The 27,379-nt window shown below is 41.3% G+C and overlaps 13 protein-coding genes and 2 non-coding genes across 15 annotated transcripts; 7 read left to right on the top strand and 8 right to left on the bottom strand. All coding sequences in view use genetic code 12, as the record gives it.

Moving 5' to 3' along the window:
- Positions 1–18: 18 nt before the first annotated feature.
- Positions 19–510, top strand: PSN45_002630 (uncharacterized protein; the record flags this gene model as incomplete). The annotated part of the gene is made up of 1 exon (XM_006684854.2): positions 19–510. One exon carries the CDS (start codon positions 19–21, stop codon positions 508–510), a length of 492 nt encoding a protein of 163 aa, XP_006684917.1.
- Positions 511–696: 186 nt separating this feature from the next.
- Positions 697–3,306, top strand: FZO1 (mitofusin; the record flags this gene model as incomplete). Its single annotated transcript, XM_006684855.2, has 1 exon — positions 697–3,306. The coding sequence occupies one exon, from the start codon at positions 697–699 to the stop codon at positions 3,304–3,306; it is 2,610 nt and encodes an 869-aa protein (XP_006684918.2).
- Positions 3,307–3,334: 28 nt separating this feature from the next.
- Positions 3,335–4,621, bottom strand: PSN45_002628 (uncharacterized protein; the record flags this gene model as incomplete). The annotated part of the gene is made up of 1 exon (XM_066157900.1): positions 3,335–4,621. One exon carries the CDS (start codon positions 4,619–4,621, stop codon positions 3,335–3,337), a length of 1,287 nt encoding a protein of 428 aa, XP_066013997.1.
- Positions 4,622–5,085: 464 nt separating this feature from the next.
- Positions 5,086–5,481, top strand: PSN45_002627 (uncharacterized protein; the record flags this gene model as incomplete). The annotated part of the gene is made up of 1 exon (XM_006684857.1): positions 5,086–5,481. One exon carries the CDS (start codon positions 5,086–5,088, stop codon positions 5,479–5,481), a length of 396 nt encoding a protein of 131 aa, XP_006684920.1.
- An 80-nt stretch (positions 5,482–5,561) lies between these two features.
- Positions 5,562–6,884, bottom strand: ucp10 (UBX domain-containing protein 10; the record flags this gene model as incomplete). The annotated part of the gene is made up of 1 exon (XM_006684858.2): positions 5,562–6,884. One exon carries the CDS (start codon positions 6,882–6,884, stop codon positions 5,562–5,564), a length of 1,323 nt encoding a protein of 440 aa, XP_006684921.2.
- A 410-nt stretch (positions 6,885–7,294) lies between these two features.
- Positions 7,295–7,367, top strand: PSN45_002625. Its single transcript has one exon. It is a non-coding gene; the product is annotated as a tRNA-Arg (tRNA).
- A 7-nt stretch (positions 7,368–7,374) lies between these two features.
- PSN45_002624 lies at positions 7,375–7,467 on the top strand. Its single transcript has one exon. It is a non-coding gene; the product is annotated as a tRNA-Phe (tRNA).
- An 84-nt stretch (positions 7,468–7,551) lies between these two features.
- Positions 7,552–8,784, bottom strand: RAM1 (CAAX farnesyltransferase (FTase) subunit beta; the record flags this gene model as incomplete). Its single annotated transcript, XM_006684859.2, has 1 exon — positions 7,552–8,784. One exon carries the CDS (start codon positions 8,782–8,784, stop codon positions 7,552–7,554), a length of 1,233 nt encoding a protein of 410 aa, XP_006684922.2.
- A 515-nt stretch (positions 8,785–9,299) lies between these two features.
- Positions 9,300–11,327, bottom strand: PTP2 (tyrosine-protein phosphatase 2; the record flags this gene model as incomplete). Its single annotated transcript, XM_006684860.2, has 1 exon — positions 9,300–11,327. One exon carries the CDS (start codon positions 11,325–11,327, stop codon positions 9,300–9,302), a length of 2,028 nt encoding a protein of 675 aa, XP_006684923.1.
- Positions 11,328–12,301: 974 nt separating this feature from the next.
- On the bottom strand, positions 12,302–15,802 carry CHS3 (Chitin synthase, class 3; the record flags this gene model as incomplete). The annotated part of the gene is made up of 1 exon (XM_006684861.2): positions 12,302–15,802. One exon carries the CDS (start codon positions 15,800–15,802, stop codon positions 12,302–12,304), a length of 3,501 nt encoding a protein of 1,166 aa, XP_006684924.1.
- A 382-nt stretch (positions 15,803–16,184) lies between these two features.
- Positions 16,185–20,807, bottom strand: MON2 (Endocytosis and vacuole integrity protein; the record flags this gene model as incomplete). The annotated part of the gene is made up of 1 exon (XM_006684862.2): positions 16,185–20,807. One exon carries the CDS (start codon positions 20,805–20,807, stop codon positions 16,185–16,187), a length of 4,623 nt encoding a protein of 1,540 aa, XP_006684925.1.
- Positions 20,808–21,202: 395 nt separating this feature from the next.
- On the bottom strand, positions 21,203–21,934 carry TYE7 (Ty-mediated expression protein; the record flags this gene model as incomplete). Its single annotated transcript, XM_006685091.1, has 1 exon — positions 21,203–21,934. One exon carries the CDS (start codon positions 21,932–21,934, stop codon positions 21,203–21,205), a length of 732 nt encoding a protein of 243 aa, XP_006685154.1.
- Positions 21,935–24,273: 2,339 nt separating this feature from the next.
- On the top strand, positions 24,274–25,578 carry ANP1 (Mannan polymerase II complex anp1 subunit; the record flags this gene model as incomplete). Its single annotated transcript, XM_006685092.2, has 1 exon — positions 24,274–25,578. The coding sequence occupies one exon, from the start codon at positions 24,274–24,276 to the stop codon at positions 25,576–25,578; it is 1,305 nt and encodes a 434-aa protein (XP_006685155.1).
- Positions 25,579–25,787: 209 nt separating this feature from the next.
- On the bottom strand, positions 25,788–26,636 carry PSN45_002617 (uncharacterized protein; the record flags this gene model as incomplete). Its single annotated transcript, XM_006684863.1, has 1 exon — positions 25,788–26,636. The coding sequence occupies one exon, from the start codon at positions 26,634–26,636 to the stop codon at positions 25,788–25,790; it is 849 nt and encodes a 282-aa protein (XP_006684926.1).
- Positions 26,637–26,893: 257 nt separating this feature from the next.
- On the top strand, positions 26,894–27,355 carry PSN45_002616 (ribonuclease P subunit p20 family protein; the record flags this gene model as incomplete). Its single annotated transcript, XM_006685095.1, has 1 exon — positions 26,894–27,355. The coding sequence occupies one exon, from the start codon at positions 26,894–26,896 to the stop codon at positions 27,353–27,355; it is 462 nt and encodes a 153-aa protein (XP_006685158.1).
- Between the last annotated feature and the right edge of the window lie 24 nt (positions 27,356–27,379).

The raw sequence follows: 27,379 nt of genomic DNA, 5'->3' as shown, positions 1-27,379 counted from the left end.
CAGCAGCCCTAATTGAATATGTCAGCTAAAGTTGTTTTAATATCGTCGGACGACGAAAAGTTTCCTGTTGAATTGAAGGTGGCTGAGAAATCCATTTTGATCAAGAACATGGTGTTGGATTTAAATCCCGACGGTCTCGAAGAAGATTTTGAAATCCCAACCCCTAATGTGAGAGCCACTGTATTGGAAAAAGTCATCGAGTGGTGTGAGCACCACAAGAACACAGTTTTCCCTGATGAAGACGATGAAGATGCTAAGAAATCGGCTCCAATTGACGAATGGGATAAGAACTTCTTGAAGGTGGACCAGGAAATGTTGTATGAAATCATTTCTGCCGCCAACTACTTGAACATAAGACCCTTGTTGGATGCCGGGTGTAAGACCGTTGCCGAGATGATCAGAAACAAGTCTCCTGAAGAGTTGAGAAAGATCTTCAACATTGTCAACGACTTTACTCCTGAAGAGGAGGCTGCTATCAGAAGAGAAAACGAGTGGGCTGAAGATCGTTAGTATTTAGGCCACTTGTGCCCTAGAGCTATGTTTGTATGTTAAGTGACTGCAGTTTTCACTTGAATTTATAATGGTTTTACGGTATTGTAGTATGCTTGTAATAAGGTGTCATGCGCCACACGACCCGATATTTGTGTTTTGGCGAGGTGAGGAAAAACGATGATTCGTTTACAGTGGGATGACAAGATGAGTGATTGGAAAAATATCATTGGCAACGGGTCTTCATCGAACACATCCAATGGGACCTCCAACAATAATGGAACCTCGTCAAACGGGTCGGCTTTTGACATGGACTCCTCCACTGTTGTGGCAGATTATTCTGATGGAGCAAACAACAATACCGAATCACTGTCAGTAGGAACTGCAAATTACCTTGCTAATGAAGGCCGCTTTTCCGACCTGATGACATTTAATGAGTACGATGTCCATGGGCTGACGCCGGAGTTGCGCAAATACGGTTTAAATGCCTCGATGAAGCAGCTTCACTATAACGAAAATAAGCTAGCATTGGACAACTTAATCAATAAGTCCATCGACTTGATCTACGAGTTGGCCAATGAGAACAAGGCTAGACCCATTTTCTACCCGATGTCAAATACAGTAGTCAGAGCCGACAAGTCGTTGAAAGCGTTTGAAAAAGAGAAACCAAAGGTGTCTGATGCTGACGATGGAGTGGACTTCAAGATATTGAAGTTGAACTTACAAATGAGTCCTCACGACTTGACCAATGGCTTGAACAACTTGGACAAGTCGTCCATATCGATTCTCTTGGAGCAAAAGTTGAATCAGCAGGTGAAGTTTTTGTTGAGCTTAAAGGATAGAATCGATGATACTTCCTCTAAAGTGTTTGTCACCGGTGACTTAAATGCTGGAAAGTCAACGTTTTGTAATGCATTGTTGAGGAGAAAGGTGTTGCCGGAAGACCAACAGCCATGTACTTCTGTGTTTTGTGAAATCATCGATGCTTCCAAAGACAATAATTCGGTGGAAGAAGTGCATGCGGTTCCTCACCTTTCAACTTACAATATCAAGGATGAAACTACCTACCAAATCTTCACCTTGGATGACTTGGAACACTTGGTGTATGAACAGGAGAAGTTCTCTTTCTTGAAAGTTTATCTTAATGATGTGAGACCAAAGGAACAGAGTTTGTTACGCAACGGAGTCATTGATATCCGGTTGATCGATGCTCCAGGCTTGAATATGGATCTGTATCAAACCACCCAGGTATTTAGCAGACAAGAAGAAATTGATCTTATTGTTTTTGTGGTTAACTCAGAAAATCACTTTACCTTGAGTGGTAAAGAATTCATCAGTTCGGCTGCTGGTGAGAAGCAATACTTGTTCATCGTTGCAAATAAGTTTGATAATATCAGAGACAAAGAAAGGTGTAAGCAAAAGATCTTGGAACAGGTCAAGAATCTTAGTCCTGACTCTTACAAAGATGCTCAAAGTTTTGTTCATTTTGTTAGTGCATCTGATGCTTTTAATGCCCCAGAAGGTGGTGGAGATGGAGATGGAGATGGGCCTGACAATGACGACGGATTTTCTAATCCAGATTTCGATCAGCTTGAAGCATCTTTAAGGAACTTTGTCCTTGAAAAGAGAGCAATTTCCAAGTTATTGCCAGCAAAGAACTTTCTCATTAACATACTCAAAGATATTAGAATCTTGTCAGAGGTTAACCAAGCCCAGTACATAAAAGAAAAGGAACAAAAGTTGCACGATTTGAAAGACATTATTGAGCCCAAATATGATGGTATTTTGAATCAAAGTATCGTTATCAATGATACCATATTAAAATTGATGGAGAAATCGAGTTCTTCCATCTACCAGTTCACTAAAGATGAGTTAAATGACAGTATTGATAATCTTGGTGATTCACAGATAGTACCATATCAGGGAATCCAGTTTGCTTATGCGTATGCTCAGGAAACCCAGAGAAGAATGATTGACAGTATTATATCTGCTGTCAATAAATGTGAAGAACATTCCAAGATGCAGACTAGTGCGAGAGTAGAGGAAATCATCAAATATGGTCAGGAAACACTAGGTGATGAGTTTTTAAACGACAAAAAGTTTCAGCCTGAGTTGATGTTCACAAGACGTAGGGATTTGATCAAAAAGAACTTGATTCAGCCTATAGAACTTGGTGACTTCTTTGACCCTCTGATTGAAAGCTGCCTTAGTTGGATTGGATTGCCCAATGATTTGGTATCAAGAGGTGTTGGTTTTCTCAGTGATTACAATCCAACCTCTATAATCACCAAGCTACCCTTGACGGCTATCACTTTAAGAGAACAATTGCCCGCGCAGTTGACATTGCATACATTATACTCGTCCTCCAAGATCTTGACTGTTGGTACAATCTTAAGAAAGTTATACTCCTTTTCCCATGTTTTAACTCCACAAATGATGAAGAGAGTCGCAGGTCCAGTTTTGTTAGGATTTCTCGGATTCTCTGTCTACTATTTGATCAATGATATTCCTAATGCTTTCCCCAGAAAACAGGCTAGAAAGATGAAGGGACAAATCCAAGATTTGGAGTATGTTCATAACAATGCCGATAGGATCTCTAAAGAGTGTCGTAAAGTGTTGAATTATCCTTTGAGACAAGTGATGAACAATTTTCAAACCAGTATCGATAAAAGGGGCCAAGAGAAGATCACTCTCGAAGAGCAGATCAAGAATTCAGAGTTGAGTTTGAACTACTTCAACGACTTGATCGAGAAGATTGATTATGAATTCAAATTAATTGCAAATGTGAACTTGGAAAATGTCAATACTGTCGATTAACCTCCAATATTTACTGTAAATAATATCCTTATTGACGTTTTCTATGTATATAGATCAATAATATGTTGATGACTACAATGATAAAGCATAATGAAAAACATGCTTCAATTGCACCTTTATAACATCCGTTTCCCTTGTAACAGATTCCGGTATCTGGGTCGGTGTTGGCATCATAAATAATACCGAAAAACTTGTTTAAGATGTACAATACCAACAATGGTCCCATACAGATCAACCCCCAAGTTGTAGAAAATGTTCTCGTTCCAAAGAAATCTGCTATAATTGCAGGATACGTGCCGAAGGTTAAACCAAAACTACCACCAATGAGAGCAGAAGTTAAGGAAATCAAATGAATGTTCCCATTGTTAACTGAGGTGATAAATAAACCAACTGCCAAAATGGCAGTGTTCACAATAATAATCCAAAGTCTTTGGATATGCAACTTTTTATAAAGAAAATCGGACAAGATCCCAGAAGTTAATCTGCCCGAAAAAGAGGCAATCGAGAGAATTGCAACTTGTAGTGCTTGGACTTGAGGGGCATTAAGATCACTATATTCACTATAGGTGACTTGTGCTGCAACAATGAATCCAATCGAAAAAATGTATGTTTGAGCCAGACCAGTGAACAATGCCACCAACAGAAAGTGGGCTAAGAATTGCCTATTGGTCAATAAATCCCATACGATGATCCAAGCGGACTTTTTGGGATGGGGCTTTTTGAGCTTAATGTGAGGGAGACTCTCAATTGAATTCTTGTTGGATACGGCAGGTGAAGAAACCGCAAATGAATTGTTTCTGTTAGAGAAAGCTGGTCTCTTAGGAGTAGCAGAGGCGTTCTCTTCTCTAAGGCCGTTCACGGTCGGAACAAGGTCTGGAGAAAGTGAACTACTTGAACTTCTAGGAGTTCTATCACCAATTCCCCAGAAGGAAATGGAACCTGCAATAGAGGCGTTATCAGAATAACTGAGCTTCATATCGGCAGCTGTCTCCGCATCTTCAGTATTAGCTTCAGAAGAACTCGACAATAATGGTTGAGTTTCAGCTTCTTCATCAACCGGGTGATCATCCACAAAAATCTTGACAAACCAAGACCCAATAAAAACCGTGGTTCCGCAGCACAAACTTAAGAATCTCAATAATCCACCAGTGTCTGATTCAAAAAACTTAGCAGTAACAAGAGAAAACAAACTGGCTGCCAATCCATAAGAACTAACGGGAAACACCCCAGCACTCCCTCTATGAGCGGGAAAGTTTGTCTGTGAAGCCTTCAAAGTAGCGAAATATGAGGCAATTGACCCAAACCCCATCACCATGGCACAGAAGCAAATAACAAACAAACTAGAATAAGCATGGCGATATACCTGATAAAGCCCCATATACCCCAAAAAGATGAAAATTGACCCGAGAAAAATGCAGAACTGAGGTCCCTTGTGGTCTATGAGTATGCCTCCCAAAAATCCTCCCACACCAGTCCCGATATTAATTGCTAACGATATGGTAGCAGAATCGGAGGCTGTGAGTTGGACCCTTTTTACTAACTGGGGACTATAGATTCCATAGAGGTATGGCGTTCCAGACGCCAAGCCCACGAATATCGACATGAACAATGCCAAACACCTCCGAAAGACGTGGCTGTTATGGTGCTGATGGGATGTACCAACCAGTCCACTGTTCATCTTTTCCTTCTGGTTATATTCGATAAGAAACTGTGGTATTCGCGATTTGTTGGACCTGAAAATTTTTAGATTTCGACACTAACACTCCAAAGACTCACACAATGGGAAGGTTGAACAACGGAGAGTTTTTGACCCAGGTGGGAGACATTTTAACCCAAAATGATGGCAAGTCATCGATTTACTTGACCCAAAAAAGGTTGTCACCAGCCTTGGATTTAGATGAGCCAGACGTCAATGAAGGTGTGGAGTCCATAAACGATTTATCAAGTAACGTAGTGGAGCATAAATTCAAATCTAATACCCAAGAGTATCCGATATTGATAAGAATAGCCTTGGGAAGTAATGGCAGCAAACAAAAGGTCAAGTTGAGCACAGTAGTGGAAATAAATAACTTGGACCAGTTCTGGTCGGACTATTCGCTGGTAATCAAAGCAGGATTTGTTGGTTTGAAGAAGAAAGAAAAGAAGAAAAGTAAGAAGAACAAGATTTCCAAGTAGTTAGTGCCCTACTAAGCTAATGAGATGAGTACATAGGATGTCATTCATAAGTATCATACATAATAATTTACGACATTAATTTATTCAAGTTCCTCCACAATTAACAACCCATTAGGATAGATGCAATTCAAGTGTTTTATCAAGATATTATTATTCAATTGCTCGTTCAACGTGATTTTGGGAGGTAGTGGAGACATCAACTTGAACTTGTAAGTTGGCCTGAAATCAACGAGTTTCAGTGGATCCACGTTTTTATCAAATGATTTGTTAAAGTAGTCCTTACGGGTTAACTCCACATAGTCAAAGATTTCCGAAATGTCACTATCAGCGGGGAACAACCTTGTGACTCTCTCTCCGTTGGGAATCTTGATAGCGATCTTGGCTTTGTCAGTTATTTCTTCCAAGTTCAAGTTGTTGAAATAGTCAAGCTTCCATTTAAAATACTCTTCTTCAAGTTGTTCTTGCATCTTTTGCTCTTTCTTCAATCTGTCTTTAGCAAGTGATCTTTGGTAGTTCAAATCTTGCTGCTGAGTAAACACTTGGTTTATGAACTTATCCAAAAGCTCTTTTCTTATCAATCTTAATTCTGGCTCATACTTTTCAATTTTCTTTACAAACTTGTTTTGGATCAAAGCGTTGACGTTTGTGCTACTACCTATCTCACCTTGAATCTTCACCAATAACGATATCTTAGGAGTGCTCTTAACAGGCCCATTGGGGGACATGGTGGTGGTTCTGGTTAGAGCTAACAAGCCCAAAAACGGGAATTTGGTGACGTTCAAGCTATTTGCCAACTGGTAAGACTCAGGGTTAGTCAAATCACCTCCCCATATTATGAAGTCAGGGTCATTAAACAAAGCCTTGAACTTATCATTTATCACTACCTTGTTGAAGATGGAAGAATTATTTTCGTTTTCAGGGTTCGTCAAGTACACAAATAAGAACTTGGCCTTATGAGTAGCCATGTACAACGCCTGTGTGTAGCTGCCTTGGTAGAAGGGAGGTAACATATCATGATTTTGACCAGGCTGTAGGTTATCTTCGATATCCCTTATGAATTTATTCGACTTGTTCAAGGGATCATAAAGTGTTCCCGAGTTGAGTCTGTGCCTTTTAAATTGATCTCTGAAATATATCGTGTTGATGAGTTTGGCAAACACCGTGAACACAACGAACAATATAAATATGATTGGCTTTATAACCACCATTTGGATGTATTCAAGTGCTTTGCTCAAGTAGAGCTCTATGTTACGAGAGTTGAACCTATTTCTGGCACTAGGCTCTACTGACTCTCCACTCTCCTGAGGGTACGCCCCGGGTATATTCAGACTCGAGTTGTTATTGGAACCATTGGGAAGTGGTTGGTGGTTCAGGAAAAGTCGCTGAAACCAAGCAGATGACATTTGTGAATTAGTGATAGTGGAGTGAGGTTTACTTCGATATAATGTAAATTCGCGAGCAGCTGCAGGTGTGATCTTTAAAAATTTGATTTGCTTTTGTGAACTTTGATATTTATGACTTGGAGCAAGAAGATACCGAGAAGTGTGAAGAATATTCATAGATTAGGGCTGTTGAAGTTTCTGGCGATTTCTAATGGTTTTTGAGAGAATAGGTTTATTGAATTCCTTGAAGGAAATGAGATATTGATGCCTTTCTTCTGCGCGAATTGAACCAAACTGGATGAAAGTATGCCCAGTAGAACTTAAAACCTTGAATTAAATGTCAGGTTATGTCTCGTAGCTTTATAAAATCGATTTTTGCCTGTATACCTTCAATATATGTAAGTCTAGGCATTTTCTAAGTTAAGAAAATTGCCTGCGTGGCGTAATGGTTAGCGCATTTGACTTCTAATCAAAAGATTCCGGGTTCGAGTCCCGGCGTGGGTTCTTTCTTGCGGATTTAGCTCAGTTGGGAGAGCGTCAGACTGAAGTTACACTCCAGTCCCAGTTAATCTGAAGGTCCTGTGTTCGATCCACAGAATTCGCATGTTTTTTTTAGTTCTTGTAAGGGATATATATGTGTCTACGAGGGCTCGAGGGCTCGATGGTTTTTTCATGTATTTTATGGTATTTATTTGTCACACTCCAAAAAATAATTTTTGCAAGCTTTAGACAAAACTTCGGGGAGACCAAACACGCAATTGATTTCTGTGGTGTTTATGTCATCATTAACCTCAGCGTACGTGAAGTTATATCCGAAGAAATCTGGTGTTTTGTTGATATTTTTGTCTTCAGCGATTGCAACAGAATGCTCGCATATGCTCAAACCCATTAAAGAGTAATTTGTATGATAGAAATCAATGCTTTTACCGGGCTTATCCTTAAACCCTCCATCTTTGTTCTGTGCACAATTCATTATATAGATTTTCAACGCTTGCTTGTCGAAAATGTCGACTGCTAATACAGACTCAAGAAGTCCATAGCATCCTCCTACCCAGAAACTGTAACAAGCATCAACCAACTTATTCGATCTTCCACTCAAGCCTCCCTCTAAATTCAATTGTCGTGAGACAACCCATTTGATGAACTTCTCGAGATCTATACTGGTTTGTAAAGCATTTTTCAAATCCACTCTATTGTTACAATTTTGTCCCAAAAGCAAGAATAAGCTGGAAAATGCACAAAAGGTGTAACCTCCATGTGCCTCTGTATTGGGGACCCCCGCAAACCCACCTTCATAGGTTTGGGTCTGTTTGATCCAGCCTAAAGCCCCTTCACGGATCTCATCAGTCAACACATTTAACAACGAACACACCACTAAGACACAGTACATGGATCTGGCATCTGCTTCACCGTTATAATGCATTACGAATGACCCGTCGGGTTGTTTCAACCTCAAAAACCATGAGTGCAAGTTGTACCTGATGCTGTCTAAAAGCTCATACTCTCTGAGACACACCAACAACAATATACCAGCATATGTAGAAGCCACATGACCCAATTGGTTCTTGCCTCCTGCAATACCCCCTTTTCCATTATCAACAATCAACGTCTTCATTTTTTCGGTGGCAAGTTGGGTGATTTCTTGTGGGAATTCGTGGTTTAACACAAGACCAGAATTGATGAGCCAATATAACATCCATGAATGGTTCGGATCCAAACTGCTATAATGATGAGGAAGTGAGATTTGTAAGCTGTTTGAGATATATTTGAGGTGATTTTGGGTTTCAAAGAAGTTGTTGAAGTGTTTGTGGCTCAGAATTATGTCTTTGTAGATGGATCTGATGGACTTTTCGGTCTTGGTTTGAGCCAAGGTGGTTTCTGACTCGTAGGTATCTTCGACCAACGGAAGAGTGGTAATCATCTTTGCAAGGTTGTTGTAGATATTGGGAGGATGTACATCCAGAAAATCAAGCCGATTTATATCATCTCCCAATAGGTTTAGGAGATAAGCTACTTTATCCATTTAATGAAAATTCCCCTTTCAGGACGTCTCAATAGACTGCGAATATGGCTTACAAAAGATGGCTCACAAAATACAGGTGCAACTCCCGGTTATCAGGGGTCTTTTATTGGTTGTTCCACGTAGGTATCAGAAATCACTCTATCCTATATAGCTAGGTATGATTTTTAAAGAATTTTTGGAGTACCTTATGGTTATTGTGACCAGATCATCTGGTGCACAAATTTTCCGGACACGACCGCATAATGTTATACCACAAAACGAAAGCAATCCACCGATTATGCATACGTCCTAATTATCTTGCATATTCCTCAACAGAGTCGGAGTATAATTGATCTAAAAAAAGAAAAGAAAGCAACGTAATTATAGGAATTGCGATTTTTGCGATTTTAATAAGATCATTATTCATTACATCATTATAATACAAAATCTAAAAGATACTTCAACACCGATTCGTAGCATACAATGAACTGGTCAAAGTTCTGGCACATGGAAATTCGCTGGGTTCTTTGGAACTGAATTGATTTATAGACAAGATCGACGTCGCCAAAAGGATCAAACTTGATGCTGTCATTCTCCTTATTGCTGTAATTCGTTGCCAGTGGATATTGAGAAGAATCACCATCATAGTTTTTAAGTAAGTGGATGATCAGATCAATAGCAATAAAACAACCGGTTCGGCCACATCCGGCGGAGCAGTGAACCAAACACCCGTTACCCAAGTTCTGAGTTTCGATCAACTTGTTCTTGAAGTTGATAAATCCGATCAACGTATCGATGTCAGGAACACCAAAATCTGGCCAGTTGATAAATTCCAAGTGGTGTACGGTGAGCATTTCCGCCGAGTGATCAGCAAGTGTTTTAGTAACCTCAATTACCTTCATGATGAAAGTACCATATTCCTTCACCTCAACTTCTTTAACGGAGAAATTATCCAATATTTGGGTGTTGAAGTAACTTGGTTGCAAACTGCTCTGGGTATTAAGACAGATGATAAGCTTTGTTTTTTTGCTCCAGATGAGTTTCCAAAAGTCTTTGAACGTAGACGGCAATGGGTTCTGGGTGGCGATGTACAGATTATCAGAAATCTTGGAGTAGTTAATGTAGTTCCCATTGAAGTAATCATCAAAAGAGACACCTTCAAAGAAACTGGCCTCATTGCCTTCTGTTGCTTCTGTAGCTCCCGGATGGGGAGAATGGTCCAATCTAACTCTTGAGTGCTCGTAGGGCCATACATTGTTGTACCTGTTTTTGAACCCGTACTCAACGCCTTTGGGGATCTTATAGTTGATATCATCACACTGAGGACATGGAGTAGAAGCTGAACAGAAACTCGTATGGTTTTCAAGGTCGGCCTTATTGGAGGTGGTATCAGTAATGGCCAAGTTCAATCTGATTTGCTCTACCTTTTCGATTTTGTTGAACTTGGCATTAAGGTGTTTCAAGATTTTGGAGTTCAGATTGACTTCGCCCCTGTCATCGAGAAGAATTGTTTTGAACCACAACGGCAAGTTTTTCAAGTTCTTGGACGAAGATGGAACCTTGAAAGTATAGTTGTAGCCCTTGAGGTCTTCGGACTCGATGATCGATTTGATATCCAATTTGGGCACATTCTTCTTCAAAGACGACAAGAACTTCTGGTTGGAAGGGGTGGAGGAAGGTAATTGGAAGCCGGAAAGCAGGGTGGGAGGACCCGCCGCACAACACGTCGCGAAGGAACCACTGTCTTCCCCTTTGTAATCGTTGGGACTAGCTACGGGTGATTCCACCTCCACCATGGATGAATTCTTATTGATACTTTCAATACCCCCAAAAAGGTACCAAAGGTGCAAGTCCTTGTTGTGGGCCACAAACTTCTGGATTGTCTGATACAAAGGGTAGCTCAACATGTCATTCGAGTTTGTGTCGATGAACAAGACGTTTGTGGATCCCAGTAAAAGCTTTTCCTGAGTCTCTTGACTTAACTTGAAGGAAGAGAGGATGTTGGGCAACTTGTATGACAGACGCTTCAACAAGGTTGAGGGAATACACACGTTGACAGATCCACTTATCTTGAAGTTCATATAGTGGTTGAAGGAGCGGATATCGATAATCACCGGTTTGTGGCTTGTTACAAACTGCTCAAGTTCACCAGCATGCGCTTTCTGAATGGGCAAATCGTGAGGACTATGCAAATGGGTAGGTGACTTCATCGATATGGGAGATTTCATCAGCGGTGACTTGGGCATGGATGTCAGAATATTCAATGATACACTGGGCGAGATATATCCCGGGGCTTGGTCTGTGGTGGTGGAAAATGGGTTGGATATGGTCGATGAGGCCGTGGTGGAAGTCGACGAAGCTGGGGACACCAGGCCAAACGTGAAGGTAGGAATGTTAAGGTTGTCCATGTTCATGTTGATGGGACGAGGCCCACGGGAGCTGGCAGTATGGGGTGGGGACATTTGTTGTGGCTATGGATCTGGGTTTTAGATGGTATTCCTTAATGCCAGATATATGGAAACGTCAGTGTGGGGATAGTGCACACGAGCCGACAGATGTTGCAACAAACCAGTAGAGGGTGTGCTTATATATTATGGGAAATGAAAATGAGCACACAAGTGGATGATGATGACTATATATATCTATTTTTGCGAATTTGAAAAGGGTATTGTTGCCTAAAAATGAATATAGTTACTTGGAATGACGTCAGTTTGGTAATGTTTTGCCGGCTGCGCGCGGATTCTAGAAGGGTCGGGAGACGCTTGCTTTTAAGGTTTACACACATATTCAGGGGTTATATTGCCGGGCAATTCGATATAATACCCCATTATGGCTGGAGGATTCTCACGTGCACTGAGAGACGTTGTCGGGTGGCGGGATTGCTGCCATGAGAATATGGTGTTTCTATTAATATCTCCGGTGCACGCGCACTCGCCATAGCTTTTCTTGGAACAATGGCTGCAACCGGTGGCAGCTGCAAAACAATTGAGTCTCAACCAGGTAGAGATGTTTTTTGATACAGTTTCCTTCAGTCTGAAAGCCGTTTATTAAGGTTGTTCGAGGGTATCGTTTATTGGACTGTGCTAAGAAAATCAAGGTTTTGGCGAAAAAATATCTGCAACTGGCGTCCTTGGCCTGAAACTCGCATGTAATTGGCAGTTAAAGTTTTTGTACATTTATGTATATATAATTATGGACAACCCGTAGTTTGCTGCCACATGCTTTTCGCTCTTGCTACAGAGGGTTCGGCGTTCAAGCCGGCGATGAACAGACCTAAAAACACCCATCGACTCACCAAATTCAAAGAAATCTACCTCGACAAGTGTTTTAGAGCCTCGAACCAACTGTCTCCTTCAAGTTCGGTGGTCTACCGGTGAACCAATTGATAAATATATTATTAATATATAGAAACGGTCCGTACTTTTTGCTGACGGTTCTAATTGGAGAACGAGTCGTTTAATAAATTAGTGTTTGATGGGTTCCAAGTAGCTGAAGGCATGGTCAATCCTTCGTTTTTGCGGTCTCTTTCGAATTCCCTCCACCGTTTCATGACAATGTGAGACGAGTCAAATACCCCTTCAAGGTCTCCATGCGATCCCTTGTCTTCACTGCCAACTTGTCTGGTTTCTCCCCAACTGAAATCGTCAAACTTCCAGAACGAGTAGGTAGGCAAAACAAAATTCCAGATTGGCAATGCGAATAAGTAGATGACGAAGTATACGAGGTACTGAAAGGATGACACCGTGATGACAATCAATAATCCTGGCAACCCGAAAATCAACGCCAATAACACCAACGATAAGACTGGAGTAGGAGTCGTGGTGGCGGCATACACAATGACGTAGATGGTGAAACAAATGGCTGCAGGCAAAACCACAGTACCCACCAATTCAATGAAAATCGAAAAGTTCATCGAAAAACAAAAGGTACCACACAAATCCCGGACCAAGACCAATTCCATCAAATTGTGCACGGTGGAATTGATCCAACGTCTTCTTTGGGATAATAAAACACTGAACTTATTAGGAACAACGGTTCTACAAACAGCTTTTGGAACAAAAATCTGTTTTCTTTTGGGGAAGGTTCTCAACATTAACGAAGATAAATACCGATCTTCTCCTAATAGCAACAAGTTCTTTCTGTGCAATGATTTGGTGATGTTATCAGAATATCTTTCAACAATATCAGGATTTGACAAAATCGGCACCCAGAATCCATCTGATCCCTTAGGAGATTTGATTCTGTACATACAGAAACAACCTGGTAAACATGTTACCCCACCAAAAACACTTTCAAATGCTTTGGATTGGTGATGGGAAATATAGTACTCAAACACCTGAATCAATGTCACCCAACTTTGATTCTTATTTGCAATCTTTGTTTCACCACACAATCCCATGATTGCAGGATCTTTTACCATTTCTGCCACCATATGAGTTAAGGAATCTGGATGCACTTTAGTATCTGCATCTACCATTAGGGTAATCTCGTACATCTCAGGCATCAATCCAGTTATTTGCCAGATAGTTTGAAGCATTTGAAACTCCAAACCAGTCATTCTTTCATCGAACATGACTTTTTGCAAAAACGACATTAACACAACTTGGGTATCTCTCTTACCTCTATTACCTGGCTTCGGTAAGTTTGCTTCTTCTGGGGTTCCACACTTCACAATCGTGATGATGGGAACTCTTTGTTGATTTTCAGGGGGAACAGTGGAATCATCATACTTATAGAATCCACCGTATACTTTGGCCATGTTGTGACGCTTGGAACCTTGCGCAACTGCCACATATGAGTATGGTTGCACCTCCTCAGGTTGTACCACAAAGTCAGTCATCATGCCCAACACAATATCCGGGGTGGTTTCCTCGTTACCTGAACCTTTGACTAAACCATCACAAATTACCACAATCAACTTATGGGAGTTTGGATAATTGGTAACGGCCACCGAATCAAGAGTAATTCTTATTTCGTGGTCATCTTCAGAATAACAGGTAACTAAACACATGGTATGAGCCAAAGGGAATCCATAAGGCTGATATTCCACTGGTGGCTGAGGTACAACATCTGGATGAATGATATCAGGGGATAAACCTTGCATCGTGCTGAAGTCGTCAATATCAAATGGATTTACAGTTGATTGTCTGTTCAATAAGTCAGTCGAAGAGTTGAAAGTTTCATTCAAGAACATGGTCGATTGTCTCTTGGATGCATTTGTCTTCTGAGGGTTCTTGTTTGCCATCAAATAGTTTTGAGTGCCCATGGTGGTATACTTGAAGTTCTTAGACAAATTTTCACTGTTGATATAGTATTGTGACATTTCATTTGGTGTCAAAGACATTCTCTTGAACACAGATTGTCTGTTGGTTTTATAGTCAGCTCTCATTTTCAGGGGAATAACCACCAAATTTCTTTGGAGGGCACCATCATCATCTACCCAATTTTCCATGCTTTTGTTGGATGATTCCATGGATTTACTATTTAAGTCAGTAGCCCCTTGATGTAAGGAAATGAACCATTTGAAGTAACAGGCCATTAAGAACTTGGCAACCACCACCGATAAAATGAAAACTAAGGATACAATCAAAACCACCTGGGAAGCAATGCAACCTATAGTATCGGAGTCAATGGTACCGACCTTAATGATTTCAGTTAAACATCTGGCTGCATGCCTTTCGTCACTGTTAGACAAGACCAATGAAATATCATGCCCTTTATAAGCTTCTTCATCTCTCAATCTGTCAAATAATGTTGGATACTCTAAATCATCTGATTGAATCCAGTTGATCAAATCCAAATCCAAGACGTTACCGGAATATACCACCAAATTTCTCGAACTATTGTTGATATCACCCCACGTAAAGTAAACATCTCCAGTTACCTTTAAATTATAATAAGCATTTCTAGCATCAGAACTAGTATGACATGCCCAACCATCATAATATTCAGTAGTAAAATTGGGTTGAGATGATCCGTCTTGTTCCAACAACTTACAAGGCATATACCATGCGACTTCATCCGTATCTTTAGTAGGAATCGTACAGTTATCCCTTGGTTTAATCAAACCCTTACAGTTTCCATTGACATTTTGAAACAAAAGAGATGCATCTTTTCCACCAGCATTGGTAGGAGGATATAATATGTTGGAACCAGCATCAATACCAGCAACACCTGGATGTTGAGACTTGGTCAAGTCGAAAGATCTACCATTGATGATCAAGTATCCGCTATTCACTTCGTTAATTCTGGTTCTTATGGCTGTCTTGGAACACACAGTCTTGGTGAATCCAAACGTCAAGTAGGCCACAAAGGTTCCAATGTACAAGATCACCGAGATTAAAGCAATTTTTTCCCTCCAAGCAAATTGTCTCTCCTTGCTCTTTAAGCCAAACAAGTATAATAGTGGAGAAGGGGCCCAGAAGGTGATGATATAACAGTATATCCTCCACATGGAAGTACCGTCGCTCTCACGGTTGTCATGGTTAGTCATCAGCCTTCTTTTGAGAGAGTTCTTCTTAATGACATCCTTTTTGTGAGGAGAATACTCGACCTCATCATTCAACCCAAATACTTCGGTTCCGCCTTTGTGGGGAGAAGCAGTATTGGATTTGTTTTCATCACCATAGTCCATCAACGGGATCCCCTCTTGTTCTTCGGGATATTTAGAATTCAAGGTTCTATAACTGTGGAAACTGTTTCTTGGATTATAGGTGCTGTCATGATTAGATACCTGCGGATCCAATCCGGTAGATGAAGGTTGTACTTTCAAGTGGTCCGACTGTTGGTTGGTGACTTGAGTATAGTGGTATCTTGGATGACTTTGGTCGATTCTCAGTCTTTCAGGTCTGACCAAAGACCTTTTTCTTCCTAGTTCTCCAGCTTCGGGATCAAATTCCTGGTAGTTTTTGGAATTGGTACTATTTCTGAAGGACATAGCGGACAAAGGTGTGATTTTGAGTTAAGACTAAAGGAAAAGGGTTCACAAATAAGTGAAACAATATCTGACGGGGTTTGTGTTCTTTACACGTCGATCTGGTTACAAAGCAAACACTAGGCAAAAATGGGACACGGGGTATGTGGATATGATACAGGTGAATATTCACACGGTAGAAGACGAAGACCAACACGAGAGTTTCCACCAGCTAAAATGAAAGAAAATGCACAGTGGTATTTGTGGGAAATTCAGAACGGTAAATTTAGAAGGATGTTTTGAAATCAAAATAGAAAATTCTTCTGGGTCGCGCACGTCGTTTCTCTGCCTAGATGCAGCTAACGCGTTTAGGAGTAAGGGTGCGAAATTTGATGCGGATTAGGAACTACACACTGAGACTATTGAACTTGAGGAGAATGTCTTCGGACAAGCGTCCGAGGTCGTGAAGATTCCGAATGAAGGGATTGAACCTAATTAACAAACCAACGAGACTTTGGATCATTGAATACTGTTGTGGGTGGTAATTGGTATTCAAATGGGTGTATAAACCCGTTAACAACGTCTTCAATTCGTTGATTTGAGTACGAGAGATAGGCCGTTTGTACACCACTTGTTCCTCTTCCACCAAGCGTCTCAAGGCGAAGGCTGTCCTGGCAATAAAGAGCTTGACAGAGGTGGAAAATTGCTCGTCGTTGGTGTTGATGAACCGGATGAGTTCCTGAAGACATACCAATCTGATGCTGTTGTGCCTGTAGAAAACAATGGGTTTAGTAGTACCAAACGACTCTCCGAAGTTGTAGTTCACGAGATTTTTAATCACTTTGTCAATTGAGTCCAGAGGGGCCATCAACTCGACTTCGATCTCATTCTTTTCATATAGATAGGAGTTGAGATACACTTCGGTGAGGAATTCATCGATAATACTTACGTCCTTCATGAGTGGTAAGATGATATTCGTTATCTGGAAATACTGCTTGGAGTTGAGCTTTTCATTGTCTTTGCCTTGACTGCTGAAGCAGATCTTGATGGCTCTGAGAATCAGCCTCCAGATCTCGCTATTCATAGACGTGGGGTGTTGGGTGATCTTTTGAAGAATGGTGATAAGAAGCCCATTGCATTCGATCCACAAGGGCTTTTCAGGATTGGCACCGGCAGAATTGTTTTCGACAATGTCAAGTAGCGATTTGATCAACTTGACAATAGTATTGTCTGAGATCAAACTTTCAAAGTCTTCAATTTTGTTGAGTATCACTTGAACCAACTCAAAAGAAGCATTGCTAACAGAAATGAAAGTTGGCAACTTGTACCTGGACTTCAAGTTCGAGTTGTTGAGCTTGGTTTCGATTCTTTCCCTTACTTTGAATTGGTACACCAACAAATTGCTTAATTCTCGGATCAAAAGCACATTGATTTTGTCCTCATTCACATCAATCAACTTGATGTTGGAAAAGATCTTGGACTGCAAAGATGTTGGTTGTGTGTCGTCAGACCGGTTCATGATAATCGGATATCGCAAGCACTTTGTAAATACATTCAAAATCTTTTGCACCTTGTCTTCATCGATTGTGTGGTAGATCTTTCTGTATACCAACGGGAAGTTTTCCATTAAATTGAATAAGCATTCAATGTACAAGTCTGGGTCAACAAAGTCGTACTCAATGGAGAAACCACACCAGAACTCAAAAAATTCCTTTTGTATATTGTCATCTGTCACTTCAATGCTGGACAAATCATTAAACTTCTTCAAAAGCACAATGTGAACTTCAACCTTGTTCAATTTTATTATCTCTCTTCCAAAGTTGAACAACAGCAGCCAGAAACTCAAGTCAAGCAATTGATGAAACTTGCTGAAGATTGATTTCATGCCGTCCAATTTCAACAAAACGGTTTCCTTCAACTCCTTTGTTTCTAGATCTTGAATCACGAAAATCTTCGTGATAACGATGTTGAAGATCAACTTCCAATCATTAGCATCAAACAATATCCCATGAATATCAATGATTTCATAGAAAGTTTGAAGAGATCCATCCCTTACTTGGGCTCTATTATCACTTGACAATTTGATCAAATTTAACAATAGGTAGATGTCCAAGCTCTTGTAGAAAGCCACATCACTTGTTGTAGCTGATTCGATGTACTTAACGAGTTCGTCCTCTTTGAAATTTGTCAAAGTGTCATTTGCACTTGGACTCGTTTGGGAGCTTTCGTTAAACCTGTTCTTAATTGAGTCCCCAATCAACCAGAAATAACTAATTGAACTGAACGAAATATTCAAGTCGTTAGTTTGCAGACAGAAGTTATATAAGGTATCAATCAATTTTTTGAACTTGTTAATCGGCAAACTAACAATAAACTCATTTAGAATAAGCTTCAAGGAATTGAAGGAGGAATTAAGCAATAAGCTGAATTTGTCATTCAAACTATCATTGATAGTGCCCTTCAATTCATCCTTTCTGAACTCAAACGGATTGTTGATAATACTGAAAATAATATTCCATGATTTCTCGGTGGTTAAGTTCTTATTGTAATTTTCAATCAAGTCATTAAGAGTGCTCAAAATGATCAAATGAATCTCGATCTTGTTATTTATGATAAGTAACTCATCATACCTTTGCTTATTCAACTCAATTACCAAGTTGTTCAATCCTCCAAGGCAAATGTCACTTATACGGTTGAACACCACATTATCATCAGTTTTGGAGCTTTCTGTGGTCAAGTTTTTAATGATATCATTAAATTTGTTGATGATATAAATCTTGAAATTGAAGTTAACTCCCTTTTGCTTGGTAATACCAAACTTAATAAAAAGGTTACTGATAAGTTCAAAGCTTTCACCATTGTTTACCAAGAACTTGATGGGGTTTATCTTGCTGACATTATAGATCTCTTTAACAAAGTATACCTTATTGTATGGACAAGTTTCCAACAGCTCTTGTTGGCTTTCAGAGAGTGACTCGTCGTCGAATTCCAGTTCAAACAATTCTACCAATGAAGTCATAAGATTCCGATAGCTTTCCACTGGATAATCATCTATGCTGTCATAGAATTTGCTCATTGAAGTTTTGATATTTGTGACTTCTTGTTGACTTAATCTGGGAATAAAATTTTCTTCTTTTTTGTTAACAAAGCTGAAGTCGTTCGGTCCGTTTATATAGTAGTCACACCATTGAAGGGTAATCCAGATGACTTTCCAAGAATCAGTTAACGTCGACCCCAAGGAAATAGCAAGGTTGACCAAGGCTCTTAGACAAGTAATGTGTCTTGAGTTGAAGTTTACGACCAAAGACCTTTGGGATTTATGTTGAGGGTCACCTTGAGACAGGCCATTTTTCTTTTCAGCATCACCACTGGTCAAAGACTCTACAAGAGACTCACCAAAAGCAATCAAGTTCTTTCCTTGCTCATGAAGAACAGACCTATCAGCTTCACCAACATCAAGATCTTGGTCCTGCTTGACTATTGATTCTGCCAAAAGGGTTAATAGACCATCTCTCAAGCTATTTAAGCCGAGTAGACCAGTTGTATGGGTATATTTTTGCAACGAGCGGATGAGTAGATGAAAGTAGTCATTATCCATCAATGAATGAATGAATGACTTAAGCAACATCGACAAATTTGGATATGTTAAAGAAATCAAGTTGTTGATGAAATCAATGTCATACTCCAAAGACTTGGGGTTTCCGCTATCAGATAATGATTGAACAAATTTGGCCATACCATCTGTGAAGGAAAGTAGAATACTGAAGATCAAATAAATAGGGTAGTTTTGAGGAATAAAATTGGGAGGTTCAGTCTTGTCAAGAAGATCCATGATGGAGATTTTGACGGTAGAGTTTTGCTTTGATAATTGGTTTTGAGACTGAGGGCTGGGAACGGTAATTGAGTTTCTCATTAAATGAGAATTGTATTGCAAAAAAGTGGAAATGATAGATAATAACTCTTGAATAACATTCTTCTTCTTGGGGTCCTGATCATAGAGTTCGAAAATGGTTTGAATGACATTAAAATCGGAGAAAAGGCCCTTGAAAAGCTCTAGCACCGCGTACTTTTCCCAGACCAGACTGTCATTATTCAACAATATGTGGTTCAATATACTGAGGACAATTTCTCCTTCTATCACCAAGTGAGTCAATTGGGAGCTGATCAACACCAGTAAGATTCTCATGGTGCGAATAATCAAGGCAAAGTCAGTGGATGAGTTGATGATTCTTAGCAACGAAGGAATCAATCGTATTCTCAATAAGAACGACAACTCCCTATGGTTGCTGAACAAACTCTTATCGATTGAAAGAATGCTCTCTATGATTTCTAATGCAGAAGTGGTCTTGATATGGGCCAAGTTCTTAAAGTACTTGGGCGAGTCGTTATCGATCAACTTACACAAGTCCAGGAAAATAAGATAACCCTCATAAGAGAGTTCATCCAACTCAACCTGTTCATTCTCATCCACCTGAACCGATTTCGTCAATTGTATGCCTGCCAAGTCAACGGGGATAAGATCATAAATATTGGTGAAGAGCTGTTGTAAAGTTGCCGACGCAGTGTTGATAACCACCGTAGACTTATTGTTGGATGTCAAGCTCGAGCAGATACTCAAAAGATTCAAGAGCAACACGCCTCTAATATGAGTACCGTAGGTTTGCATGAGACTTGGCAAGCATTGAAGAATTCTCAACTGGATATCGATGGCCAAATGAGTAGCTTCCAACAAAGACTTCAACAAAGGCTCCAAGTCCTTGGGATCAATGGCATCCGATATTATGAGCTTATGGATAGCAGGAACCGCCAAGTTGGCGAACCTTGCGTTGCCAGTGTTGCAGGAAATCAAGAATGGTGCCAACACCTTTGATTTGTCCGCCGGCAGTAACTGGTCATTGGGGTGGTTTGGAGGATACTTGGCCAATGCCGACAACGCTGCCTCACAACTGCGGCGCACATCTGTGTTTCGCCTCTTTGTTTCGTTCAATAGGCTTGTCAAATCGCCTGTCAATTGGTTTACAGCTATCATGGCGGGTGAGGTATTGTTGTCAAATTTTGGTTGAGAGTCGCGACTTTTGTGCGGTTGCAAACATCAAAAGAGATTGTGTAAACGCATACCAATACCTATTTTTCAAGGGGCATGACTGCAGTGTGAGGTACATGAAGCATGTAGGCGGCCGAGAGACAAAGGACCAGAAAAGTCCGACGGCTGATAAACTTTTCGGATAAAACCCGTTTCGAAAATGGAGTGATGGAGCCATACATAGAAAAGCATACGATTCCAAGCACGGCTTCTGTGGTTTTAGTACTTGAATGAATGTCACGTTTCATTCCTACATTTACAGAGTACGTTCAGTTCGCTGTGTTTACAGCACTACTTATTACGTATCACATTAGGGCATATCTAAAGGTCTTTAGCAGTAGTTAATTGTAGCGTCCGAGCCGGGACTTAACGCCCGTGTTCTCCACTATCACCTTGCACTGGTTCTGTTGTAAAAACATTATGTACTCTATGGCCTTGTCCAAAATCAACGATTTGTTGAGTTTTTTCAGTTTGGAATCATTTTCAGCATCGGCTTTGGAATGGGTTCTGAAGCCAGGTTCTTCCCGTGCCACCGACGGAATGAGCTTCTGCAAGCTCTCAATCTTGGTGTTGATATTAATTCTGTACTTCTTCTCAATGACGTTATGAGCAGCTTTTTGGTGTTCGGTGAGCTTTTTGCGAGGAGCTCTCTTCCTGGTAATTCTCTTTGTTTTTTTTTGGGACGAGGCAGTTGTGGTTCCGGAACCGGATGTGGCAGATGATAGTTTCTGGGAGTCAAAAACCAAGTCGTCGGGCGACGAAATCGACAGCGACTGGTGTGGCGACGACTGGCACGAGCTGTCGTCATCGGTGGTAGTAGCCAGGTCTAACAACTTATGGTTCACTGAATTCAAGTTTATTTTGTAGCCTTGGCTGGAGTCTACAGGAGTGTTCATCTGGTTAGAGGAAATGTAGCTCGAGTACTCATTTGAGAAAAACTCATCCAAGGGCCCGTCAAACATGTCTTGAGGGATTTCTTCATCGGAGCAGTCCTCGGACTTAATGTACTTGACCCAGTCCTCGTTGTCTGACATGGGAGATATGGGTTGGAATTCGTAGTTGAAGGTGTTCATATTAGGTAATGAGCAAATGTGAGACAGGGGAATCCAGGTGGTTTAAATAACTCAGAGGAGGTTGGGATTTGGCAACCCTGTCCGGGACAATCATTCGTTGGAAGTCCTGTCACCTCATTCGGACTTAGTTGGCGGTACCCGGTTGAAAAACCATTGGATTCTCGCACATAAATCAGATGGTTCCAGCCGGCATTATCGACTTTGGTGCAGGACGATAATCCGCAGTATGCATTTACAGTATCAGAATTTGCGGGCCCTGTAACCGAATAAGTCTAGTAAGGCGGTTTGGGGTCTAAAATTGGGTCCTGTATGCCATCAATATTTTATGGTACGATCGGTTTACGAGGGGGAGCAATGTTTCAAACTTCAGACATCAGACATCAGACATCAGACATCAGACACACGTAAACACATCGGAACCAGGCACCAACTGTTCCGTCTATCCATGACTATCCATGACTGTCCACAAATCAACATGCCTCCTTCCACCCACAGCTATTCCTCCTTATTTGCTCACTCCCTAAACTCCTGGCACCCACCTACCCCTAATCTACAACGCGGTAAACCATTATCTACCAATCTAGTGTCTGGGGATCCTCGTAACCCGGATGTATGTCGCAACTCCCTATGTTTTAAGAATTTACACAACCTTAAGCGCTGCTGCGAGGCTATGAATTATGCCTCCCTGGTTGTTAACCATCTAGTACTACTAGTTCAATTTCACTTGAGCCAAAACTGTGGTTTAGCATCTAGAGTTAGATACATATTTGACTTTGTACGATTTATATTAGTATTTGGCGGATACACGCCCACGCTTTTGTTGCAAACTGAAAGAATGTCTAACCAAGCAGTGATGACTATAGTCATTTATCACCAAACGGTATAACGGCCACAGACACTTGATGACCCATCAAACCAGAATGCTTAGGACAAACTCTTCTTCTCTTTATCTCTGGCAATAGCCGGTGACACAATTGAGAAATCAACGCTGTTTCCTAAAACTTCTCCTAAAACTGCTTCCTAAAGCTGCAGCTAACACATTAACCGAGACAAACGAACTTCACTGCTTTCCTCCTACTGTTCTTAGATGTACTTTATTCTCTTCTGTTGGAGGTCGGGTATGGAAACTCAACACTGGGTAGGGGTATTGCGACATCTGGATTATAGAGGCACGACATACACCCCAAAACCTCTGTTCTCGACTCCTATCACTGATAATTGTATCCCCGGTTAGAAGGATGACCCCATGTGTGCTTGAATATTGCTGGTGCATGAAATATAAGTGTCTGACATTCTATTAGTTTCCTAATTGGGTCTTGCGTGTCAAAACCCCACAGCTATTGTGCAGAAAATCACCGGCAATGTGCAGAAAACCACATGAGCGGTACACCTACATGAACTAGACTAAAAAATATACCTGGACATCGTAAATTAACTCATGATACTTGCAGTAATGCCGTTCGGTTGTCTTGGATCCGCCACACCCGGTCTTTACCGCAGTAAAACGAACTTACTGCAGTTGATCATATGAGTTCCGTACCCTTAGTATTGCATCTTGCAATCATCAAATCTGCTCTGGGCTGGATGTTCCTTTACAACGGTTTCGTCGATTCTTTAATAATATTTCCCACATCAACTTGGAAGATCCTCGTAATACTTGTTCCTGCACTAATGAACAAAAATTGCTCTAAATTGTAGATTATTATGGTGAGCCAAGAGAAGCCGTATGGTTATTGCTCGTCATTCACTAAACCTCATTTGAATCCCGAGGGTTTTAAAACAAAACTTCGGCTCCAGTTTCATAATTGATCGACTGTCTCAAACCATTTCTACTAATCCGGTATAGATAAGAAGTTGTCGGATCGGCTCGAACAGAAAAAATACTGGTTCTTTCCGGGTGGAGACATACTACCTTTAGGTGAAAGTAGCATTGTACAGCAATTGGGATAATATTTGAAGACTGTCGACTGAATGAATTGATATTCCTAACCTAGTACAACTTCGGGATCGCCACAACCAGTGCAGAAAAAATAAGTGGATAGGAATGAACTAGGAACTGTGGTTTTCACTACTTTTGTTGCCCCAGTGCCTGGAGTATCTACTGCACAGATAATACACATAATTTCTAAACCTTGGTCAAGAAACACTCTGCAAAGTCATGTGTTGAGCTTACAAATGTTTTTCTATCAAGTTTGTGTACCGATTTTGTTTACAGATATTTGTCTAAAGAGGCTTGTCTACTTTAAGGTTTACACACGCCCAACATTCTGTTCCTGAGGCAGCGCGCGACACTTTTTTTTCACGGCTGGCTGAAACGTTTCTGATACTGTTCTAGGGCAATGAACACCAAGTTGGACTCCACCAATGGGCTCCGGTTAGCTGCAGCCGGAGCACTTATCACCATAATAACCTTGATAAAGGTGTTTATAATCGACGCGTCCGGGCTCTACCTGCCTAGCTTCAAGAGCCTCGAGGACCTGGTGCAATACTTTGATTTGGCTCATTACCAAGGAAGTAAAGACGGTTGGCAGCGAGAAGAACGTGTGCTTTTCTGCGTGCCATTGAGAGACGCCTCTGCCCACTTGCCGATGTTTTTTGGCCACATGAGAAATTTGACATATCCCCACCATTTAATTGATTTGGCATTTTTGGTGAGTGATTCTAGTGACAACACCATGGGTAACTTAAAAAAACACTTAATGGCCATCCAAAACGACCCAGATCACAGCATGCGGTTTGGTGAGATTGAGATTTTCGAAAAGGACTTTGGCCAGATCATTGGCCAGTCTTTTAGTGATAGACACGGGTTTGCTGCTCAAGGCCCCAGAAGAAAGTTGATGGCTCGTGCCAGAAACTGGTTGTGGAGTGTGGCCATCAAACCCTACCATTCTCACGTATACTGGCGAGACGCCGATGTTGAGACGGTTCCGCCCACCATTTTGGAAGATTTGATGCACCATGATAAAGATGTCATTGTCCCCAATGTGTGGAGACCTTTACCCGACTGGTTGGGGAACCAACAGCCATACGACTTGAACTCGTGGCAGGAGTCGGATGGGGGATTGCAGTTGGCCGAGTCTCTCGACGAAGATGCATGTATTGTGGAAGGATATGTCGAATATCAAACCTGGAGACCACACTTAGCATACTTAAGAGATCCGTATGGAGACCCCGAGGTGGAGATGGAGCTAGATGGAATCGGAGGGGTTTCAATATTGACCAAAGCCAAGGTTTTCCGGACTGGTTCCCATTTCCCAGCTTTTTCGTTTGAAAAACATGCCGAGACGGAGGCATTTGGAAAGTTATCCAAGAGAATGGGCTATAACGTCTACGGCTTGCCTCATTACGTGATATGGCATATCTACGAGCCATCATCGGACGACTTGAAGCACATGGAGTGGATGGCTTTGGAAGAGGTAAGACAGAAGGAAGAAGCAAAGATCAAGGCTGTTTATGACAAGGTGTGGGACAAGGCATTTATGGATGTTCAAGTGGACTGGAAGAAGGAAAAGAATGACTTCATGAAGAATACTGATTTGTCAAACTTCAGAGAGATTTTGGTGGACTGGTCCGGGGCTGAAGAGTTTAATCTTGATAATGAAGCACAAGAGGACGACAAGCAGTTGGCTGACTTCGATCCATGAGTATTATAGACAAGTAGATTACTACAGAAATGTATCATTTGATATCGAACATGAATGTATCACTGGATGACGAACATAAATGTAGCATTAGATTGGCGAAGAGGAAATGACCCCATGGGAGTATTCGATATTTGAATCAGTGGAGACTCACCCAAACTACTAATTCTATTTGTAGTACATGATCGCGTATTATCTAATGTAAACTTCCCTCATGGAATGAACTCATCGTCACTAATGCTATCCTTGTAAATATAAAACTGCAAGAAAATGATGCTGTCCTCGAAAATGGTTCCTAAGGACCCCAACAACCAGCTGAGGTTCAACAACACATAGTTCGAGTCACTCCTATAACACAAGATCTGTCCCGCGTACGTCAAGTTCCCCAACGTAGAAAACAAAAAGAACAAAAGACTCAAGCCATGAACTGACTTCCGTCTATGGTTCTGCACAATCTGAGGAATTCGGGCTCCCAAGTACAACACTGCCGACAAATATCCAACAATCTGTGGCCCCAAACTGATTGAATCGCCCGTGTCGTCAATTGGAGTAGTATCATCAGTGCCGTTATCAGAAACCAAGAACCCCATAAGTCCACACCCAACCACAAAAAGAATCGGTAAGCCAAACTTGGTGAAAATCCCGTGATAGGAAGGCTCCAACGCAATGTCCGTCAAAGTGCTCGACGTTCTTCTGTGTTCTATCAAGGGTCTGTGCTCTTGAGGATTCTGTTTCTTGACCTTGTTCAAGTGCTGATAGTACAAATACGAGAAGATCATCAAGAAATCAGCAAAACAAAACCACACCGCCAAAAACATCACCTGCGGCAACAAGTGTGCCCACAAGGCGCCCACCAAGTTGAACACATCTCCCAAAAACCAGATGGTGATGAAGCCTATAGCGATTCCGTCAGCAGATTTCAATCGCCACTGCTCGATCAATTGTGGCATCAACAACACGATCCAGCACGCCAAGGACGTGGATCCCATTATGCCCGAGATCGACCCCCGGAGCGGGCTTGCCGGGCCGTGGGACGTAATACTGATAAGTTGTTCGATCATTGCCGTACCAGAACAAAAAAATTTTGGAGATAAGAGCGCGAGGTGGAATCAGAGGAGGGGGTGGTCAAGACACGATAACTTACCAGGTCTAGACACGATAGCTTACCAGGTCAAGACTGCCTGTTTGTAATCTATTTGTGGATGGATCAATAAGTCTCATCCATGGGTTCTGCTACTTATATCATCCACAAACACGGGTTTATACTTTTCCCTATATAGTTCTGACCCATCGCGAAACTGTTTCCCGCACCAGCACTATGGCAGGGTCCGACAAGATTAAGAGAATAAACGGCAAACATATCAAGCACCGGGCCAACATCCACATCAGCCTGGTAGTGGAGCGAGAGACCACGTTCCTCGTGAAGTCATCCACGCCGTTTGTATCGGCATTGAAGCGTATCCACAAAATGCTCGACAAGTTCAACAAAACCATCACTACCAACACTCGAAAATACCAGGGAGGAGACTACAAAAACGTCAAGTTCATCACCGTCAAAGGAATGGGAAAGACCATAGAAACAACTCTCGGCATAGCCAACAAGCTTCAGAACGAAGCCAACTATAGGGTGGATGTCTTGACTGGATCTGTCGAGGTATTGGACGAATTTGCGCCTCCAGACTCGTCAGACGGACCCCCAAAAGGTGCCATACAAGAAACGGTGTTCCAGAAGCGGATGGTAAGCTACGTGGAGCTCCATGTGTGGTTGAAGCGAGAGTAGGTACAAATAGAGTTATATACATTA

This window comes from Yamadazyma tenuis, chromosome 3, assembly GCF_029203305.1.
Source record: "Yamadazyma tenuis chromosome 3, complete sequence".
In the NCBI taxonomy this organism is placed as follows: Eukaryota; Fungi; Ascomycota; class Pichiomycetes; order Serinales; family Debaryomycetaceae; genus Yamadazyma; species Yamadazyma tenuis.
The sequence above is the reverse complement of the archived record's forward strand: the minus strand, read 5'-3'. Positions and strand labels throughout refer to the sequence as shown.